This window comes from Aythya marila (genome assembly GCF_965140915.1).
Source record: "Aythya marila genome assembly, chromosome: 3".
Taxonomy (NCBI): Eukaryota; Metazoa; Chordata; class Aves; order Anseriformes; family Anatidae; genus Aythya; species Aythya marila.
In genome coordinates, this window is record NC_139044.1 from 19,801,304 (window position 1) to 19,819,197 (window position 17,894).

The window sequence follows — 17,894 nt, forward strand, 5'->3', positions numbered from 1 at the left end:
CTTCTTCAAGTATACTGCTTATGTAGAAATTTGTATGTGTCAAATAAGCCAGTTTTAAAATTTCACATATATCTGAACTGGCTTTTAAATAATGGTCTTTGTGCAGCCAAAACCTGCCATCATATTCTTTACCTTCTCCACATTAATGACAAATAAGGAAAAAAAAAAAAAAAAAAAAAAAAAAAGCTAGGTAGAATAAGCATTACTAGTAACTGAAGCATGAACTTGACTCCTTTCTGTCAAAATACATGGCAAGTCAGTAGAGATCTTACTGTGAATCCAGCTCCACTACCGATGAGTGCCTCCTTCCAAGACTACCTGATGTTTGCCATCAGCAGCATAGTGAAGTGTTAGGTTGCAATGTAGCATCTTTAGGAATCTCCTCCCATATTGCTCAAGTGGCTAAAACACCACCTCAGGAACACCCACACAAGAGACCCCTTATGATATGTTAGTGTGACACAGATTTTTTTAAATTCCATGTGACTTCAGTCAGCTTCCTATCAGAACTCATACAATGTGCATCTAATATTTTAATAGATATTAAAATTGAAGCTGAAATTTACAAAAGTCAAGTTAAAAGACAGCAACCAATTTCTAAATATTGGTGTCTTCATACATATATTCACTCTGTTATACCTAATCCAGATTACTGCTTGGAACAGACAAGGCACATCAAAAAAAAGACTCCATAACAATAATTATAATGCATTACTTCCTGCTGATAATGGAAGTTTTCTTCCTGTCCCCTTAATGGGGACATCTTATGCATCTTAAAGCATAAGATCTGAATTTCCCCCAAATTTTAAAGTATATAAGAAATATCTTCCTAGTTTGAATTTAATAAATAGCAAATGCAATCTTCTCATTACCTGATACTGTCCATTTTGTAAGTCTATTGTGATAGAAACACCACGATCTAGACCTACAGTATTAGCAAACACAGATGAAATCCAGGTGGTCCCAATGTCATCATCATTGATGTAATACAGAGGATGGGCTTCTGCATCCAGCCTCAGCACTCTGTCATTAGTAGTATCATCTGCACCATTAGGGATGCAGTACCTCTGTATCAAGGGGTGTACCCGGGGATGACTTCCAGGACAGCGGCACTCAGATTGGGTATGCAGATGAGGAAATTTTCCAGAGAATACTTCCAAAATGTCTCTGTCACGGCATATAAAAAAGCAATTACATACATGATAAAAAATGACAAGTGCCACTTTGTGCCTCAAGGCTCATAGATTAAAGAAAATTCAACTTAGATTACTCTAGAAGCCCTAAGGCCTGGTTTCATCTCACATAAATGGGGCAATCATCTAGGAATCAGGCCACCCAGGGTCCCTACTTAATCAATGGCAAGCAGCAGGCATCTTCACAGGTGTGAAGAAGTGCTCTGACTTGTTTTCATTGCTCCAGACCACATTATATGGAGATCCACGGACATACAGAGATGAGGGAAAAAAAGTTCCTTCCTAGGATATCTAAAGATAGATAGAATTAATCCAGCCCTAGATGCACAGAGAAAAAATGTGAAAAACTCTTATCAATATCTTATTATGGCATCATGTCTGATTCCACTCACTGATTTGGACACCATTCTGAAGTATAACCATAGTATTGGCATATTATGAGGCACAACCACAGATGAATTAAATGTTCTCCCTCAAACCCTCCAGAAAGACCAGCTTGAGAAGTATCAAACTACACAATAGACAACACAGATAAAAATATCTTCCCTTTTAGCAACTCTAATACACATGTCCACTGATTTGACTAACCCAGTCTGGGATCATTCTAGTAGCTTCTTACAGCCTATATCAAAGCAATTAAATAACTTCAGTTCCCATTGACACCAGCTATCCAAAAAAATAGGTAGGTAGATAGGCAGACAGGCAGATGAACAGATGAATGACATGGGCTGGTGGTTAGCTAAACCTTGATCTGCTCATCTCTGGTGTAAAAGGTTCTGGTGTGAGCCCAGAAGGTATGAAATTTTTAAAATAAGAATTACTAATTTTCCCATGTCCCTGTTTTCCAGGAGGAACATAATTTTATATACTCATTAAGCTATAAATACAAAGTAACAGGATCTTTCAGACAGCCATAAACTTAAATTAATTCATATGCAAGTAGGACTTGCATTCACAGTTTATCCCACATAAACATTTTGAACCAAGTTACTTGCAGATATAAAACTGCATCAACAAAGTCATCACTAGCTCTTAACACTGTAAAATACCTTATCTTTCAATTTTTAAACTGTATTCATTTCACTGACTTAAATTGTAGTTCAATGGATTTGACAAGTGTTGCTCTGAAAGAATATACAACCAACAAGATTTTTGTGCAATTTGGAATTCAGATTTGTATTAATACTTTAAATTCACAGGAGATCAGCTCATTGCAATGTCCTGCAGACATGTGAGCTCCTAGCAAACTGCTCTACATCTTATTGAAAGACTATCATTAAGTAGCCGTAAGGCCTGCATTCATGAGCGTCGCTGAGCTTAGCCTACCCAGAAGCACCACACAGACTAATAGGACCTGACTTTTTCTGGCCAGCTTGAATTGACTAGATTAATCCAGCATGAGTTGGATAACAAAGGTAACATCTCTGTGTAACACACTAGGAAGGGAGGCTGGAGGGCAACAGAAATTGTAGTGGCAACTGTAATTTGGCCTCAGGGATGGAGGATGTCAAAGCAATTGGCCCAGGGCTGCATGGGCTGAGCTGGCAAAGTCATTGGAGGCTTATGGGAACAATCTAATATAGAAAGCAATGAAGAATTAAGACAATAGCCTCTTGGGATAGGGGCTTGGGGGGCAGGGAGGGTGTCAAGAATACCATGCATGGATGTCTGATACCATGAGAAAGCTAGAGGAAAGGAATCACTAAACACAGAAGCCAAGCTGTCAGCCACTAAACCATCATGTTGACTAGCTGGATTGCCTGTCCTCTTCTTCCTTTGAATTACTAGTTTTAGACTGGTGTAAACGGGGCTGGCCATCTCTCCTCCCTTCCTCTCCCCTGAGACTGAGGCATTTGAGTGCTTCTGAGAAGGTGGGAATAAAGACTGCACTTGACAAACAACTGCAGATTCTCACTGAAACCCATGACAGAGAGGTCTGCTTACCAGTAAGCCTTGCTGTAGGGGCTAAACAATTTGAGACAACTGTCCAGAAGCCAAGGACATAAGGATGCTGCCCAGCTGGGAACATAGCAGGCTTTATTCCTTCTTTTGGAGAATAAAGCAATACAAGGGGCACCCTGTCTGAAGTACTTTATGGACGAAATTGCCCACAGCTTACATGAAGCTCTGGGGAAGCTTGACAAGTCTCATTTAACAGATCTAAGAACACATTATAATGTCAGAATTACGTTGAGTTGATAACACCAGAATGCTTATTGAAATCTAACAACTAGATCTAGTCTCTGCTAGAACATCTGCTAAGTCAGGTTGTAACAGGGACAACGGCAGCAAGGTAAGCATACATTTAATACTGAGTTTCACTACATATGCTTAAGCAACATTTCAAAAGCAAAATGTTAAAAATTATTTTAACTCAAGACTTTTTAGACTAAAAAGCAGGCTTGAAATGATGTCCAGTAAACTAGATCATCAGAAGCAATCACTTAAAGGAGATTTATGAAAAGCACCATACTAAGGGAAGTAAGCATACTGTCATTTATTCTCTCTTGTTATCACACTTCTTTTATATATATATATATTTAAAAAAAAAGAAAGAAAGAAAGGTGTTTTTTTTTTTTTTTTTTTTTTTTTTTTTTTACCTGTTTGAAAGTGCCACTGGGTAAAATCGAAAGTCTTGCATTCTTCCAACAAATTGCTCTAAACCTAAGAAAATATACTGCAAGTAAATAATCAAATCCTGTTGAACAAAAGGCAGCTTTGCATTGCATGAAAGCACCTTTAATTCAGCACACAGAGATCTCTCTTGCACAATTACTCCTCCTGAATGAAACCATCTTGGATCTGGACAAAGCTATAGAGGGCAGTGACTTAATTTTTTGATAAAAAAGAATGATTTATAATAACTTTATAAGAACATTTTGTACCTATCTCTTTTCTGATTAGAGAGGTGGCACAAGGATCGGCTCATTAGACAGAAGTAATGAGCCAGTCCATGTGCCACCTCTAATTAGAGAAGAGATACAGTAGGTACAACTGTACCTATCAATTTATACAATAAAGATAAAAAGCATTTTAAAGTACTCCTCTCTTTATACATTTATTAGTTGTTGGGTATTCAGAATCAAAATCCTAACAAAATACATTTCCAAATACAAGCATTAAGAAATGGGACACAGAATGACTTTCTTGCCCAAAAGCACAATAAAGTTGTTTAAGTGACATATAGTTATATTTAGGAGTTTGCTTCAAATTCTGCACATTCCTGAAGAGTTCTTACATTTGCAGAGCCAAGAATTTGTGGAGAGCAAGAAAACATCCTGAAGCTGTTCTGTAGTTATCATGTCATACTGTAGCACATATAAAATTCTAGATGTTGATGAAGAATAATGCTATCAACCATCACTAGAGGCTGAGCAGTTCTCATTCTGCTAGTGGTTTACATTAGCATTGATGAAACTGAAGAACATGAAGAATCTAAAACATCTCTATTCCTGACTCTGAACAGGAATGTAGTCTAGTGGCCATGGACAATCCCACTCTGAAATAGTTTAATCTATTTACTCAGAAAAGCTGTGATAGTAAATTAATAGAATGTGTCACTTTAGGGACCGGTGTGTTAGACAAAGCAGAAAAACCTACCTATATGCAGTAACATCATGTTCTGAAATAGTTCCAGAGCATTCCACTAAAATAGTATGAGATTTACCTGTGAAGCTTTGTCCAATTTGCAGTGTACCATCAGCATTACCATCTGCTACTGGTCCCACAAGAATCCTTGAATCAAAAGGTGTGCTGTCATCTTCCCAGCCATTCAAAAAGAAACTAATTCTGCTGTGATGCACCTATAGAATCAACAAAATGGGCAAATATATGCTTCGTTATGCAATCCTTTAGATTTCAGTACATGTATCTATCCTTGATTAACCATTAAGATTACTTCAACCTACTTGGCAGCATACCTTTACCTGTGGTGCCTACTGGAAGTAGTTACCTCCTTTCTGTCCACCCATTAGCAATCCAATTAATAAGATCATTATTCAGATGCATAGATTATAAAATTTCTACAGTGGTTAAATCAAAGAATCTACAGCACAGTGATCTGGCAGGGAGGAGGAAGAGAGAAAAAAAGAGACCTCTGTTCCACAAGGTACAAGACTGGTTACAGCTACTTCACCACTTCAGGCCATGGGCACATGTTATAGCTGTCAGAGCTCTTCTCATACACATCAGCTCATACAGGCCTGAAGGGACCATCTACCATACTCAGGATAACCAAATGCAGCACATCTCAGCCAGGCTTCGAACACCCCTCCAAAATGCCTCGCTGTCCCTGGCATGCTTCTTCTTACAAGAGCTGAAGGGAATGGTATAGGAACTGGCTACATCTGCTTTACACCCAGTGGGAAATTCCCTTACTTCAAGGGAACCATTGGCTAGGAATATGTGCTCAGTTGGCACTCCAGGGTATTCTTTTCTGCAAGCATTCTCTTTCCTGCCACTTCATTTTAAATTTGAGAGAATGTTCATAGAAATACTTTATGGCATTCTCCCAGCTCCACAAAGTCACACAATGCTGAGCTTTTACAAAGTTTTTGTTTGTTTATTTGTTTGTTTCATTAAAAATCCATGTTTATGTTACATAAAACTGGACAAAGTTTAATAATATAGAAGTGCCCTTCAGCCTTACATTTTATGGAATTCAATAATTTAATTTTTAAAAATACAAGGATAAGATGAAAATTGGAGTAATCGTGGCTGTAGTTGGCCTCGCATTAATGAAGTTAGTTACTGAAGCTACCTTCAATTTATTCAAAACTTTTGAACTCTACTGAATAGTTCACTTAAACTTTATCTCATTTCAGAAAGCAATTTATTTTCAAAATTCAAATTACATGATTTTAAAAATATTTAGCTTGCATAAGGCTTATTTCACCTGATAGCTTGGTAACCTTCAGATTTTGAAGAATTGCTTTGTTTTAGCCAATTTACAGAATGCCTGTTCCATTTTGCAGATATAGATGCCTGGTGAATCGTGTCTATGGAGGTCAACTAAACCTAGAGCGCTTTAGTCTGTCTTGATACCCACTCTAATCAAATCAAGATAAACCTGAAATAATCATTTCCAATAAGAACAATAGACATGTGAGGACAAACAGAAGGTTTACAAACCAGAATAATCTGTTTCAAAAAGAAAAGCCAGAACCTGAAAAAAAATCAGTTTGAAAACCACAATATAAGCACTCAAAATGCTATTCCACCAATAAAGTGTTTCAAATTTCAGACCAAGATAAACAGACACAATTATCTATAAATCTCAGCTCAGATGATCATCATCAGTGCCTCGGGCAACACGAGTCTATCAGTATTTTAAGAAAGAAAATATGAAATTTGATGGGGTTTCTTCTTTGTGTTTGTTTTTTTTTGTCCCCCCTTTAGTTTCACACCAAATTGTACAATGATTTTTTCTCCTTAAACTGCACTTTCAAACATATACATGCATGCTGAGCTTTATTGCTGTTTCCACATTCAGTCCATATTACCCAAAATAAGACAGAAAAATTTATTGTCCTTCCACTGATGGAAATTTGAAGGCTATTATCATAATTACTAAGCATTGAGATTTGTTCCAAAAGTTATTGCATATGAGTTTCACCACTCAAAATACATCTCTCTCCATTTTAAATTATCCTTTCTGTTGACACATCAATGACCTAAATACAACACTTTTTTATTTAATTTTAATTCAAAACCCTCTAAACATCTGATGCCCTATTTGCAAGAGCCTAAGTATATGGTGGTTACATTGCATTTTATTTTGCATCACATTTTTTACAGCCTGTTACTGTCATTTGGTGTTTGACTGTTATCATCATAAAAGATACAGGCTTTTCTACTTTGTTATTTGTAGCATTATCTCATGTTTTACAACATCTTTGCACAACATGCCCGCACATGAAATATAACTAGTGAAAAGTTCTCAGTGGTATTAATGCATAAAAAAGAATGTGGTTCCATCTCTACTGTCTTTACCCAGCCGAAAGCTGATGAACAGCCAATTTTCCTTTATCACATTAGCACAGCCATGAGGGAAACACATTTGTTCTAGTCAGCTACACTAAAGATACTATTACCAATCTAACATATACATGTTTTATATCAGCAGTATTCTCAGAGTATGAGGGAGCCAACAATATATTAACACTAGCATGACAGTTTATTTAAGAAAAGAAAATTGTCTCTGTAGAGGGACAGAAGTTAGAAATGTATGGCTAAAGCTCAGTGTCACTGGTCTAATAAAGGTAATAATTCTTAAGCTTTCTTTATAGCAGGTAACACTCCTGTGGCAGCTCTGTCATATCATTCAAATAAAAATGTTGTCTTTTACAAGTTTAAGAGTACCCTTATTTTTAGTCAGATATGAAGCATGTTTCCGATTTCCTGTTTTCACTGTAAAACATTTGTAAGAGGAATTCAGAAATGGGCTCGCTCATGCCCAACAGCTCATTGCAAGCTTAGCACCTCAGCTGCAGCTTCTGTAGGGCCCCATTCTGCTTCCCCCAGCAGTAAGCAGACCGCTTGCCTTCATGTACCCCTATTAAAATCAGCAGGACTATTTACGGCTTAAGAGTGACAGAATTGGACCCTAAACGATCAGGTATTTTTACTTGTTGAAAATAGGTGATTAACGACAATTTTAAATCTCCCTTCCCCCTCCCCCATCAACAATCTCTTTATATTAAATAGGATTTAGAATAGTTGGGTTTAATATAGCACATCCCCAAGGTAGCCCTAAGCACTTTACAATGCTGAATTGGATATCAGTAGTGCAGTGACTGTGTAAGGCAAAGGCAGCAGTCATTATGCATTTGGCAGTAGCTCAATGTAATGATCCCCCTGCTGGTTATTAAAGGGGGTATGAATATCTGACATGGGAGGAAAACGTAGGAGGGAAACCATGTGTGGGATAAAAAAAAAATCCCAGTGGCTCTCCACTGTGGGAGGAGTGCAATGTCTCAAAGTTTGGTGTCAGTTTGGTCTAAGCTAAATAAGAAGGAAGGCTGGCACCGAATCGGCTGTTTGATGTGGTTGTTTAAGGTCTCCTGACCATTAGCATTAAATTGTGCACAATACCACAGAAATAAAAGATGAATTTTACTGGTATCTGACAGAGGGGACAGGATTATTCCCCTATTGTCTTCATAAATAAAATTCTATAGTAATTTGGCCCAGGAGAGTGAGAAGAGAGGTAGGAAAGGGTAGCCTGCAGAGCACAGGACTGGAAGCCTGGAACATCAGAGCCCTAATCCCAGCTCTGAAACCATCTCTCCCCCTTGTGCCTCCCCATCTGTCAAATACTTAGCAAATCACCTCACAGGGAGGTGGCATGGATTAGTCACTAAGATAAATTCACTCAGCGACTGCATTAGCTGCTGCCAATGCAAAGCCCAATAGCAACTTCAAGCAATGGAAAATTCATTTGATGGTGAACTGAGATGGTGAAAGATACTCACAATCTTTCCTCTAAGAGCATTCTTGTCATGATCCAGAAGAGCTTCAAAGATGAGAGGTACTGAGCCAATAAGGCAAAAGGCAAGTTAATTTAGTGCATCCAAAATGAAGTTCTTACGGTCCTGTCACAAGTCAATTGCCCTTTAGAGCCAATCCAAACCACTTCCTCCCAAATAAAAATACCAAATCCAATCACTGTCTACCTAGGAAAAATTTCCTACCTGATGGGTCACTGCGGTGCAGAATGGGAGACACACGGAAGGTCAAGCTACCGCTTATAAATTGAGGTATGAACAACAAAGGTACTACAACTATTCATTTTCTCACTTGAACATCTGTACTACTCAGTCCCTACTCATGAAAGCAAAATAATGGAATTTACCATGAATTTTGCTACTTCATTTGAATCAAGCAAAGTAATCATAAAAACAATAACTTTAAAAAGCAATATTTTCATGTATTGATTGCTAATAGAAACTTCTGTTATACATGTATTGCAGCAACTTCTGTGGGGAAAAAAAGAAGCACCACAACCAAATTCCACATTTAACTTCATAGGAGTTGTACTAGCTAAGGGACTAGCTATGGAAAAAAGCAGAAACAGGGGAACATACAGGAGCATGGTAAGCACATATAATACTGCTCCTGAATACTCTTTGAAATACTCTCAAATCACTGGCAGCTCAAAGAGTTCAGCCAGACATCATTCCTACATATTTAGCAACTTTCCATGGATTTCTTTTGCATCTATTTGTGTTGCTGTTCCTTGAATGCAAAAAGTGGTAGTTCCCAAAGGCACACAGTGTTTAGATTGAAGAATATGATTTTTATTTCTCTCTTTTTTTTTTTAAGCTCTGAACTGTAGGGTTACCTACAGGTGTAATGATAAAAAAGTATTTCAACACAAAATACTTAATATACTTAGGGGGGGGGAGAGAGGAGAAGAATCCTAGTATCCTTTATTAGCATGGAGACAAAAGAAATTTGGGGTCTCAAGTAGAAGAAAAAGTAATATTGATTTTTTATATATATATTTTATTTTTATTTTTTTCACTTTCCAAGCCAAAGCCAATTTGTGGGAATTCTAAGACTCCAAGTCTACACAGTTCTGGCTTTTAAGTAATAACACGCTTATATTACATAACAACATTCACGTGTGACACCTAGTACATTTAAAAAAACATACACTTTTTCTTCGCACACATCATCTTGTCATCAAAACATCAAAAACCATTACACATATATATAAAGACATCTGAGACCAACTTAGTCTCATCTACGTAGTACTGAATTGCATCATTTCAGCTAAAATAAATGAAGTTCAATGAATTCTACTTCAGTGGATACTATGTTGTGTTTTTTTGTTTGTTTGTTTTTTGTTTTTTGTTTTTTTTTTTTGCATCAGTAAAATTTTTCCATTAAGAATAAGTCTTTATATTAATACTACTCACATACCTTTTGCAAAATTATTTCTAATAAATAAGATAGAAAGATGTGAAAAAGAAACCTTTATGTTCCATTGTTCAATAACAAAAACTACCTAAATATAGCAGAGCTCAAGATCACTAACCAGATATTAAGACTCCACTGAACTAATTGACATAAAACCAACAGATGTGTTAGTCTCTTCTCTGAATGTTTTAGAATTTATGATTATATGTTTCAAAGACATACCTGTTTTTTAATAAGCACGTTTCCCTTCAGGTTATTTTTCCTATTCTAATATTTAATTGCATGGGAAAGATTTATTAAAATATTTCAGATAAATTAAAGGGAGTTATTTCAAGACAACATTAATCTTTTCTACTGGTTAAATATACATTCTTTTTACTCCTATTCATCATAGATTCTAGCAATCACAAAGTACAATTTAATCTTAAAGTTTCTTCTCATCTATTGTTCTAAGTAGATCACAGTGTCTGGCAAGACAAATGAAGAAACCAGATGGATTTCTTTCCAGATTTTCAGGCCATATATGAGGAGTTCCACAGTAAAGAAAATCTTGGCACCAAAAAATCAAAGAAGAAAAATCTTCATTCTAGCCAAATTATACCAAACCTTGCCTACTTAGTTATCCAGCCAGTTCAGTGATGGCAAACACTTCAACTGTAACTTCAATTCTTAAGGCTATTTATACCATCAAAGAAAGTCTCAGCAGTGACAGGAATGACCATAATAATGACATATAAAACAAGTAAAGAAGCAAATGTTCACCTTTAGACAACTAATAGGAGATAGAATACATTCCAATACATGTAATGGACACCACTATTTCTAAACAAGATGAAGAAGATTTAGATTAGAGGTTAGGATAAAGTTCTTCACTCAGAGGGTGGTGAGACACTGGAACAGGTTGCCCAGAGAGGTTGTGGATGCCCCATCCCTGGAGGTGTTCAAGACCAGGCTGGATGGGGCTTTGGGCTACCTGATAGGGGTTGGGGGATAGTAGTGGGAGGGGTCCCTGCCTATGGCAGGGGGGTTGGAATGAGGCCATCTTTAAAGTCCCTGCAACCCAAGCCATTCTATGAATCTATGAGCTTCATCTATGAAGATGAAGCTCAGAGATCTAAGATACGTATCAGACACCAAACAAGGTTCTTGCAGGTATCTGTAAACTGAAATTGGGGAAAAAAAAAAAAAAAAAAAAAAAAAAAAAAAAAAAAAAACAGCTAATTTTTAAATTACAAATTCAAATTTAGTTAGTTGCAAATGCAAACAAAATTTTAAGATTAAACACAAACTAAAATTAAGAGCCTGTTTCTCTACTGAGAAAACAAGAAAGAAAAAAAAGAACAAAAATAAACTGTAGAAAAAACAAATCTGCATTAGTTTATCCTTTAATTAAGCTCTATTTACACATCAAGAAGTTTCTCTGAGACAGAAATAATTGTATCATTATAAAGAATTTTATATACAATATGAAGAATTTTGAAGTGCTTTATGTACAGCAATTAGGTAGCTAATACAACTTACCTGATAAGGCATAAAAAAAATGTTCCATTTATTTTCCAGATCAGCAAACAGGCAGAAACAGAAATGACCCTTCCCCTTAGTTGCTATAAAACCTTAAGCAACTCCAAAGTCAATAAAGCTATACAGGATTTACAGAGGTATAAAATAAGCAGAAGTTAGCATAAATGATTTGCTTAATCATTCAGAAATAATACAGAAACAGATTCTGACAAGTCAGAATAAGTTGTGACGCACCTAGCTCAAAAATTACTATACAACATACAGTTACAATTGCTTACTGTTATTAATTTGTTATGGTTCTTAATAAAGTTGTTTCCTGAACATAGCTTATTATATGTTAAGATAACCAACACTCATAAAAACATTTTTTCTAAATGTATTGCAGATTTGTTGCATCAGGAACTTGTTCAACGAGCTCACTCTATAGAAACAGACAGTATATTAACACGTTTTCTCCCAAGGTGAGAAAACAGATTAAGGTTATGACCAAAATGACAGGCCTGTGGCTTCCTTGAATACTTTAATAGAGTCAACAAATCAACAGTGGTCACTGATGACAACAGATGAGGGAAGACAATAGATGGAAGGAGGGGAATTAGTGATGCTGTTATAATGGTATAATCAGAAACTTGAGCATAAAAATCTTTTTCACCTTCAACCTGTCTAAATATTCTCTTTTTGCCTGTTTATATAAAGATATACAGCATATTCTACCATTGGGTGACATGTGGATTCACATCTCTACTCTGAAAGCAGATGTGGAACAGAAGCATAACTATTAATAGAAGATGCAGGAAGGGGATTTTGCATATCAGAGAGACGAGACACACAGGTATGTACTTTGGTATTTCCTTGCATAATTGCAAATCTTGCTGAAGCTGCAGTTACAAAGGCTTCCACACAGCTTTAATATTTTGTAAGTGAATTTTTGTAAGGAGGAAAGGTCAGTGATATGAATTTAAAGAACACAAAGTGGACAAATAGATGTCTGGGGATAAACATGGAATGAAACTATTAGCATAAGTCCAAGTTTATCTTCAGTTGTGATTCAAGCAGAGCAAATGACAAGAAAGCCACCATGCTGCCTTTCACATGTTATTAAAAATTTGGGTGTCTATGTACCGCTAAATTGGTGCATCAGAAATGGCAGACAACTTTGTCACAATTCAGTACTTTCCCTCACTGAAGAAACTGCAGAATTCCTTCTCAAAGGCTCCTTTCCCACCTGCCAGTTCTACCCCTCTTTCTAATTTTCCTTACAGCACCATTTACTGATTCTTCTTATTTTGCCTTATTCTATTTTTATTTTCAGCTCCATACATTTTTTTAACACATGCACAAAAAATAAGACACATGGGAGTACAATCCATGCCCCAAGCACTAGTATTTTTCTAACGTTATAACAAATAGGGAAGAAAAAGTTTTTATCCTAAAATTCCTCTATTCCTCCCAAGCCAGGTAAGCCCCCTGTGAGCCACCTTATAACTGTTTTGGAAGATAAAGAGGTGCAGTAGTTTCCACAGCTCAAGTTCTGCAGCTGTGTCAGGATTTCATACCACACAACCACATCCTGCTCCATACTACCCACCAGCATCAGCATACAGCCTGCTCATAGTCTCATGTTGTTTCTCTCTCCTTACAATATATGCCACATGCAGTCTAACCTAAATTTAAAACCTTCACTGAATGGACTATTCAAAAATAAGTACCAAAAGCACTATTATGCAGTTGGTAGCGTAAGTACATTTTGGCAGTGATGACATTATTGCTAAGGAAGTTTGGGCAGATGTCTTACATACACCAAGATCCCTTGTGCTTCTTTTTTTCCTCCTCTTAGAGACACAGCTTACAACCAGAAGATAAAAAGAGTTCACTTTTAGTCTTTTGCTCTTTGCATTTTAATTTTTTATTTAGAATGAAAATTGAACCAACACAGAGGGAACTTTGCAGATGTAAAGCTTTGCAAGAGATAATGAACTTATGTAGTAAACATGAGAATGTGTCACAAGGAATTTGTCTTATACCTTGTTCTTAAACAGACAAAAAAGATGCTAATAACCACCTTAATAGGGGCAGGGAAAGGGTGGATAGAAATCAGAGTACAATAACCAGAAAGAAAAGCAAGCTCAGATAATCTATCCACATACTACTTGACAGACAAATGACACCTTCTACGCCAGTAAAAACTTGTTGATGATTTTGCCAGCAAGTTTGATGCTGCTTCAGCTAGAATCGTATGAAGCTTAACAAGGGCAAGTGCTGGATTCTTCACCTGAGATGAGGCAACCCTGGCTGTATGTACACACTGGGGGATTAGAGGCTGGAAAGCAGCCCCAAAGAAAGGAATCTGGAAGGAGTGGGGATGGGGTGTTGGTCAATAGCAAGTTGAATGAGTCAGCAGCGCGTCCTGGCAGCCAAAAGGGCCAGCTACTTCCTGGGTTACACTAAGCCTGACATTGCTAGCTGGTTGGGGGAAATGATTGTCTTGCTCTGTGCTGTGTGGCCTTATCTCAAGCACTGTGTGCAGTTTTGGGCACCGCAACACTAGAAGTACATAAAACTAATAGAGAGGGTCCAAGGGAGAGCAAGAAAGATGTTGAAGGGTCTACAGTGGAAGATATGTAAGGAGCAGCTGAAGGCCCTTGGTTTGCTCAGCCCAGAGCAGAGCAGGCTGAGGGGCAGGCCTCATGGGGGCCTGCAGCTCCCTCAGGAGGGGAGCAGAGGGGCAGGTGCTGAGCTCTGCTCTCTGGGGACAGCGACAGGACCCGAGGGAACGGCATGGAGCTGGGACAGGGGAGGGTCAGGCTGGGGGTTAGGAAAAGGTTCTGTACCCACAGTGCAGTCAGGCACTGGAACAGGTTCCCCAAGGCAGTGGTCACAAAACCGAGCCTGCTGGAGCTCAAGAAGCATGTGGACAACACTCTCAGACATATGCTCTTTTTCAGGTGATCCTGTGTAGAGCCAGGAGTTGGACATGATAATCCTTATGGGTCCCTTCCAGCTAGAGATATTCTGTAGTCCTATGAGTATGGAACCCTGTCTTGATTTCAAATATATTTCTCTTTTTTTTACTTAGCAAGTTAGGGAAAGAGTACTACTTTGAGTAGCCATTACAGTTACTTAAAATCTTCATGCTGTTTTTAGATTGGTTGACCATTATCTTACAGCAAAGGTAAAAAAAAAAAAAAAAAAAAAAAAAAAAAAAAAAAAACACTGCTCTTGTTAAATGACTTTATCCACACTTTATTCTAAACTTTATTTTAAATTGTTGTGTTGTGTTTCAAATCCTATACCATACAGCAAAACCCTATACCACATATTCAAATCCTACACCACATGGCACAAAGTGCTCTTTTAGCTATTAGAACTCTGCACATCTGAGCATCCAAACCTGCTGCCCACCCATCTGTATCTCAAGGCTTGGAAGCAACTCGATTGCAGGCTTGAAGGAAAAAGACACAAGACAACAGAGGCAAACTGCAACATCTACAACAGTTTTGAAGTGATATTTTTCACACATTTTTGGTTCTCAGGCCAAAGAGTATTTTACATACAGAAAAGAAAATGAGCTTGAACCATTCATTGCAGCCAACAACTTAAGCAACACTATGGTCAAGGACCTTATTGTTATTAAAAAAAAATAGTAATAATGTTAGCATTCATAGTTAGGGGACATACCTTTATTTCCAGCCATCCTGTCATTTTTAAAAATAAATCATGCCAGCATAATTCTAGGCTGAGATTTATTATTTAACAGTAGGCAAAAATCTAAAGTTAACTCTGCCCTTTCATCACAGCTTGCCAGTAAAATAAGTGCCTACAAACATTTTAATTTATGAAGTATTTTTAGTTCATTTATATCAGAATTCAAGGATGCTGCACTCCTATTCATCACTGGGAAAAGGATGTAAAAACTCCAAAAATCTCCCTTTCATCGCCTGTTTAAGGTCTACAGGAAAATCACCTGCAGCCTTTCAAAACAGCAACTGAAGTTGGAGTGAGCAGAAATGGTATAGAGATACCATTTAATTTTTAATACCAAGCTATTTGGTATTAAATCACTACATTTTCTTCAAGATCAGGACACTGCTTTAAGCTGATTAGAAGCACAAGGAAATGGTTTGAAATAATTCAGAAGTGTAATCCTTCCTCAGTATAACATAAATGAAGTTTCAACATACCTAAGCTTACCATAAGTGGGAACAACTAAATTTGTCAATTAAAGCTATATTTTAACCCAGAATATTTTAGGAAAGTTACAAGAGAAGACCTGGAAAGATGACTTTCTTTACAAGATTTATAGAAGATGATAGAGGATGCAAAGACATCTATTTGTGAAGACACCATGCAGAATCTTATTGCAGAATCCCGAGGAATTTCCACTAATATAACAGGGTTTATAACACCTGTTGAATATATTGTCCTGCAGTCCAACAAACCAGTAGAATACCAGGAAAATATTCCAGAAGGAGTAAATCTTTTTTTTTTTTTTTTTTTTTTAGTTTTATCCTCTTTTTTTTTTTTTTTCTTCCCTGTTTTTACTCCTCTTGTTAGATTTTGACATATGCTTTTCCAGGAGTTTCTAATAAAAAAAAAATCCTCGATTAGATAGTTTTTGAAATTAAAACTGCCTGGATGGGAAAAAACCCACACCATTTTTAAAATACTGAAATTGACTCATCACAACATTCTGTCCAAAGATAACAAGTGGACTGACTAGTATTTCAGCTGTGAATTTATTTAAATGTAGACATACACATGCAGCATTAGGGAGGCAAAAACAGGATATGAAATAAACATAAGGCATCAACTGTAAGCTCACTGTCAAGAGTACACCAAGGCTTCTAACCACAGAGTTCAGCTGAAGGTAACTATCTGTCAAGTGTAATCTGTACAAGTGAATATGCTTAAGCTGGTGCTATGAATCAACCAAAATTGCTTTGGTCTTATTGACATTCAATTGCAAGAAGTTGCAGCTCATCCAGTCCAATAGACAGTCTGACAACACCAAGAGTGCTCCAGTGACAGAAAGCTTTAAATATAGATGCAACTATCATCATAATATACATGGAACTAAACTTTATGATCCCTCATACCATCTTCAGAAACTGGTCAGGCAGTCATCAGCTGGGTGCCATAAGACCACATGGTCATCCTCAATGACTGTTGCCAATTTCTGCAGTTAACAAATCACATGAGGGAAAAAAAAAAAAAAAAAGATTGACAGAAAAAGATCATTTGTTCTTTCATCACTGTCCCATTAAATCTCTCTGAAATTCACCTTTTTTGTCATTATCATCTTTGTTCAGCTTGTAAAAATAAAATGCCACATTCAGATTTGCTCAAACTTTTTGCTTTAGTTAAGGGCCAGATCTTCCGCTGCTATAAACTGTCTACAGCTCAAGCCATGCCATTTTATACCTGCCCAGACTCAGACCTTAAATATGTTCCATTTCCTTGCTTCCTCACAGCTGTTCTTTATGTCTTGAAACAAGATTTCTGATGATATGTATATGTGGGAGAAGGAGGAGAATAAAGTGGGAGAATGAAGCATCTTGCATGCTAGGTCCTAAATTGAGCCCTACATCCTAACTTTGCACTAAAGAAAGATCTGCAACACATTCTTGCTTGTTTGACCCTTCTCTCTTAGGGAAGACCCACCATTTCAGTGATAGATGCTACAGCACAGAAGTGTTTTTTTTTTTTGTTTTGTTTTGTATAGTCCCACTGACCGCACGAGTTATTACAGGCATTCATTTGCTTGCCCTCTCCAGCCCTCATTGCCTCATTCCTTACCTCACCAGTGAATTGAAATCATCCCAAAGTCACAAACAGATAAGGGAAATTGTAGAAAAGGAAATATGTCAATTACCTAAAGCTTGCAAGTGTGTTTAAGGGGTTGCACAATGCAAATATTGGGACAGGGGGAAAGCAGTCTCACCCCTATGTTCTGAGCACTCAGGACTGTTATGCTGATGCTCTGAGGAATCCAGGGTACAGAAAAACAGAGGCCTGAAGAACAAACCACATCGGGGGACCATAGTGACTGAACTGTCATGAAACAGAAGGGCTGGAGAGGATAAAGGGACAGCAGAAGAAATGCTAAAGAACAGCAAAGGGGAAGGAAAAAGCATAGGGTCGGGAGGGGCAAGCTGTCTCTTTGCCTTTCCTCCTTTTGCCTCAGGCCCATATCGGCCTTTCCTTTTCTTGACTTAACTGGGATGAATTTTAATTGCAGCCTTTCTACGTGTTTTATAT

The 17,894-nt window shown here is 37.3% G+C and overlaps 1 protein-coding gene across 1 annotated transcript in view; it reads right to left on the reverse strand.

Annotated features, from left to right (window-relative positions):
• USH2A (usherin) overlaps positions 1 to 17,894 on the reverse strand; it is a gene marked incomplete at its 3' end in the record, with an annotated part of 395,140 nt that overhangs the window by 355,139 nt on the left and 22,107 nt on the right. Inside the window, exons 3-5 of the mRNA XM_082757605.1 lie at positions 4,861 to 4,996; positions 3,794 to 3,857; positions 873 to 1,167 (exon numbers count right to left, since the gene is read on the reverse strand). Coding sequence (XP_082613731.1) covers positions 873 to 1,167; positions 3,794 to 3,857; positions 4,861 to 4,996 — 495 coding nt within the window. The remainder of the gene's footprint in view (positions 1 to 872; positions 1,168 to 3,793; positions 3,858 to 4,860; positions 4,997 to 17,894) is intronic.